Below are 5,292 nucleotides of genomic sequence, written 5' to 3'. Positions count from 1 at the left end.
ATATATATATATATATATATATATATATATATATATATATACATATGTGTGTGTATGCATATATGTATATATGTGTGTGTATATGAAAACATATATCCATACACACCCCACACATGCATGCCTGTATACATACATACATACATACATACATATACATGCATGCATACATACATACATACATACATACATACATATGTATATTTTCTACCAGCTGCTCCAATTTCTCACAGTTTTGTAAACTACTTTTAATATCACAGCAAATTGCATATAATGGTGACATGGTAGTGATCAGTGTTTCATGGGGTGATATCACAATGAAAATAATATAATGGTGATATCACAATGAAAATTGCACAATGGTGATATCACAGTCTACAGTGTATGGGGACATAGTACTTTAATGATCAGAGTACAATGGTAATACCAGACTGCACACTGTTCACTGCAACATTACAGTATCCAAATCTATTCCAAATACACTCAATGAACTCATCACTGATCCTTTTGACCAGTGGATCTCAACCATTTTTTGCCCCTTTGATTTCTGTTTCACTTGGGTGAACCCTCAAAACCATTTGATGTTTAAAAAATCCTATTATATTTTTATAATTAAATATTATTAAGTATTATTTTTAAAATTATTAGAACATTTTGTGTATTGTAGAAATATAACTAATTCATTCTGCAAGTTTTAACAACAGAATCATATATGGACCTTGGTTGAGAACCACTGCTTTTGTCTAATCCCTATGCAAATCACAAACTACACAGATCACACAAATCTCCCCTACAAGAATTCCTCCTTGTGGATCCTCAACCCTATTACAACAGACTTATCAGAAAAGGCTTTCCAGTCATGACTATCCTATGTTTTAGTGAATGTATCTAATTCTACATTTTTGAATGTACTCATGTGCTCTTTATTTTCTTAAAACAATAGAAAGTAATTTAAGTAAGATCTGACTGCTATTTTTAGCAAGCTGAACAACCATATAGTGATTGCCATCCCTGCTTGTATTTTCTTAACAGGATATCGACCAATTAAAGTTCACACTTAACATTACACCAGCATCACTCACCAGTGAAGGTCCTATTTATTTACATCAATATCATTCATCCATAAAGTTCCTATTCACCATTATCTAATCATTGTCATTCAACTGTGAAGTCCATCTCAATATTATCAACAGCAATGAGACTGCAAGCTGGCAGAATCATTACCAAGTCAGGAAAACTGCTTTGTGGTTTATTTTCTGATTTTACATTCATTTTCGAATACTGCCAGGGTCAACTTTGCTTTTCATCCTTTTGGAATTAATATAAAATGTACCAGTTGAACACTGGGGTTGATGTAATTGACTTACCCACTTCTCTGAAATTGCTGGCCTTGAGCCAAAATGTGAAACTGATATTATCAACATCAATATCACTCATTTATTAAGGCCTGAGAAAGCTATGGTCTGGCTTGATGGCTAGGGTGTTTGGCACATGAGTGTAAGGTCATGTGTTCAATTCCTGACACTGCATTGTGTTCCTTGATCAAAACACTTTATTTCACATTACTCCAGTCCACTCACCTGGCAAAAATGAGTTGTACCTGCACTTCAAATGGCCAGACTTGTCCCACTCTTTTCCGTACTGAATCTCTCTGAGAACTATCTTACGGATACACATGTCTGGGGAATGCTCAGCCATGTACACATTAATTTCATGAGCAGGTTGTTCCATTGATTGGATCAACAGGAACTCTTGTCATTGTAACTGATGGAGTACCAGTTCATTCCCTTATTCTCAGTAATTTGAAGGAAACAGATCAATGTGGATGGAAGATAAATTCATTATGTGAATGACTGACTGAGTGAATGTATGAGAGGAGATTGAATGAAGTGAATATTTCAGGAAAAATATGAGTGCATGAGTGAGCAAACATATGAGTGTGAATGAGTAGATGAGCATGTGAGGGAGTGAACCAATGAGTATCTGAGTATGTTAGTGACTTTATGCGTTAGTATTTGAGGGTGTCAGTAAGTGTGTGGGCAACTGTGTGCATCAACAAATGTGTGAATGAATGAGTGAGTGAGTGTGCAAGAATGTAAGTTAATGAGAGAGTGTGTTAGTGCATGAGTGTATATTCATCTGAATGTGTAAATTAGTAAGACCGAGAGCATCAGAAAAGTCTATATTCATTTTTTGTTTGTTTTCACGACTGTTTTCCTTTATTAACATGAGTAAGATGAATGTATTACTGAGTTTTTGTTTCACTGCCAGATGCCCTTCCTGTCCTTAGCCCTTAACTCTTTTTCAACTTAGGGATCTTTTATCTTCAAAGGCATATCGCCAGTGGATGACTTATTGACAGGAGAAATAACATCACTGGCTGTAGCTCACAGCATCTGGAGAAACAATTGTGTAAACAAACAGAGAGAGAGAGAGAGAGGAGGAGGAGGAAAAGAGAGAAAGAAAGTGTTCGGATGGATGGATAGATAGACAGATAGACTGAAAAATAGGTGGGTAGGTAAGCAGATAGATAGATAGCCAGACAGACAGACAGATAGATAGATAGACAGATGGGTGGATAAGTAGATAGAGAGATAGACAGACAGATAGGCTGACAAATAGGTAGATAGATAGACAGACAGACAGGCAGGTAGCTAGAAAGATAGGATGATAAAGAGGGACAGAGAAAGTATGGGGTGGGGGGAGGTTGTGTGTATATTTTGTAAATGTGAATGTGAGATGAGTTATTTGGTACCTGTACCTCTATTTACCCCTTAATTAACATATCTACCTGGAAATCAGTGAAAGCAACAATTAAGAAATACTTTAGATATTCTTTGTATATAAACATATTTTGTATTTGCTAACATTCCTTTACAACATTCTGAGTTCAAATCCCGACCAGGTTAATGTTTTATCTGTTATCTTCCAGTGTCAATAAAAGAAATCACAATCTCCAAGTTCCACCTACTGTGACAGTGAGTGCCTCAACATGGCTACAGTCTGATGTTGGAAACCAGTAAAAGAATATAAAAAAGGGGTATTTCTTAATAAATAACAGTAATGCATTTTCATACCAACACAGGATGTGAAGTATGAAGAGATCAAGGTCATAAGGTGAAAGGTAAGAGGTCAAAATGAAAGAAAATGGAGACCAAACACAATAACAAAAAAGGATCATGAAGAATTTCTAAATTTGGAAAGCCATCTTACCCTTAAGGATTTTTCCAGTTGTTCAATGAGAAGAGGTGAGTCTTGTCTAAAATCAAATCCTACTGGCATGATCAGGGATCAGTAGTAATCAGTAATTAGTAGTTGATGATTAGTATTTGGTAATTTGTTTATAACAACACTAATGTAATCACATGTGAACAATGTATCATGTGCATGTGTACATATATATGTATGTATGAGTTTATATTCATGTGTGTGAATAAGAGTATGTATGTGTGTATATATGATATATACATACACACACACACATATGTATATATATATATATATATATATATATATATGTACACACACACACACACAGAAGTGTGTATGTGTGTCTGTAGTGTGAATTGTATGTATGAGAGATAGAGTGTGGGAGGGTATGTATGTGTTTGTAGAGTTACCAGGAGTAACCAGGATTTTAAGTTGGTTTCTTTTGAATACATGTTATCACTTGTCTTTGATTAACAGGTTTTGCATTCTTTTGAACAAGGCAATCCCTGATCACACACACACACACACACACACACAAACATACACTCACATATACACACACACTCACTCACTCACACATCACACAGACTCACTCTCACACACATGCACACACACACTCATGCAATAGTAGTAACTATCAATGGCAACAGTAAACGTTGTTACTGGGTATTTGAGTTTGAAGTGTGGGTGATAGAGACGGAGATGACATATCTGCATATATGTATGTGTATATGCAAGTCATTTAAAGCAAATACGTGAGTGATTGTGTGTGTCTGTGTACCTCTGCGAGTGCTGTGCATGTGTGTGTGTGTGTACCTCTGTGAGTGCCTGTGCATGTGTGTGTGTGTAGGCAATGTCATGTATCTGGTGCTTGCAACTATCTTTACTTACAGCTTGCTGCTACTGGCTGGCTAATCTTGGTCAACCCATGTAATGAAATGAGAAGCAACCCAGTGTGTGTACAGTAGGTGCACACACACTAGGTTGCCAGTGCAAAGCTTCTCCCTCACCAAAGCTCCAGCTATGGCCACCCATACTTACACATAGTAACTGGATGCTTTGAAGTTACATGTTAGCTTGACAGAAGATCTCCAAGCAGCAGTGGGCGCCAAGATATGCCTTGACATTTAATCACCGACTACTCTGCTGCACTGGGAGTGATGCCAAAAGGTCAAAGGCTGGGGAACAAACCATGGTAGTCAGTTTTGACCCTTTAGCATTCAGGTTATTCTGTCAAATGTTATGCTTATTTACCCACACTGTTACTCGCATTGGTTTGAATTGATTGTACATTAACTTACAGCTTTAATAGTTCAGTGATGCCACTATGTTAACTGTTTCAGTCATTTGTCTGCGGCCATACTGGAGCACCACCTTAAATGGTTTTTACTTGAAGAAATCAACCCTGGGATTTATTCTTTGTAAGCCCAGTACTTATTCTATTGGTCTCTTTTGGCAAACCACTAAGTTTAAGGGGATGTAAACACATCGACATTGGTTGTCAAGTGAAGGTTGGTGGGACAAGCATAGACACAATGACACACACGTACGTAAATACATACATACATACATATGTGTATATATATATATATATATATATACACATATATATATATGTATATATATAGATATATATATATACATACATATATACATACATATATATATATATATACATATATATATATGTATATATATATATATACATACATATATACATACATATATATATATATATATATATATATATATATATATATATATATATATATATATATATTTATACTAAGTGTGACTAGGCTGTTAGGAAACTACATTGCTAGAAATAAAGGCTAAATTGCTCTAATGCTGTAGTTAACACACATGAATGGAAACATATACACTAACAGGGACCATAATTGTCCGAAAAGTGCTGATTGAGAATTCCTAATACTGATACGTCAGTTTCAACCATTTCCATTGCCTCATCAGTTAAGACCACTCAATTGTTCGACTCTTTCTGGACTCACTTTGTCATTTGTATTTATGTTTATGTCAGCCATATTACTGGATGATTTAGCTGGTAAACAGAGAATGCAAGAAATT

The 5,292-nt window shown here is 35.5% G+C and overlaps 1 protein-coding gene across 2 annotated transcripts in view; it reads right to left on the bottom strand.

Moving 5' to 3' along the window:
• The window catches only part of LOC106871796 (kinesin-like protein KIF25), a 505,449-nt gene extending 501,249 nt beyond the window's left edge, over positions 1-4,200 (bottom strand). Inside the window, exon 1 of one of the 2 annotated variants that reach the window (XM_052967307.1) lies at positions 4,099-4,200. Coding sequence is in view for 1 of the 2 variants with exons in the window: in XM_052967306.1 (XP_052823266.1) it covers positions 3,211-3,279 (69 nt within the window). In the remaining variant the exon portion in view is untranslated. The other variant, XM_052967306.1, reaches the window with a different exon arrangement.
• Positions 4,201-5,292: the final 1,092 nt, after the last annotated feature.

This window comes from Octopus bimaculoides, chromosome 4, assembly GCF_001194135.2.
Source record: "Octopus bimaculoides isolate UCB-OBI-ISO-001 chromosome 4, ASM119413v2, whole genome shotgun sequence".
Classification (NCBI taxonomy): domain Eukaryota; kingdom Metazoa; phylum Mollusca; class Cephalopoda; order Octopoda; family Octopodidae; genus Octopus; species Octopus bimaculoides.
This window is presented reverse-complemented; position numbering and strand designations above follow the sequence as displayed.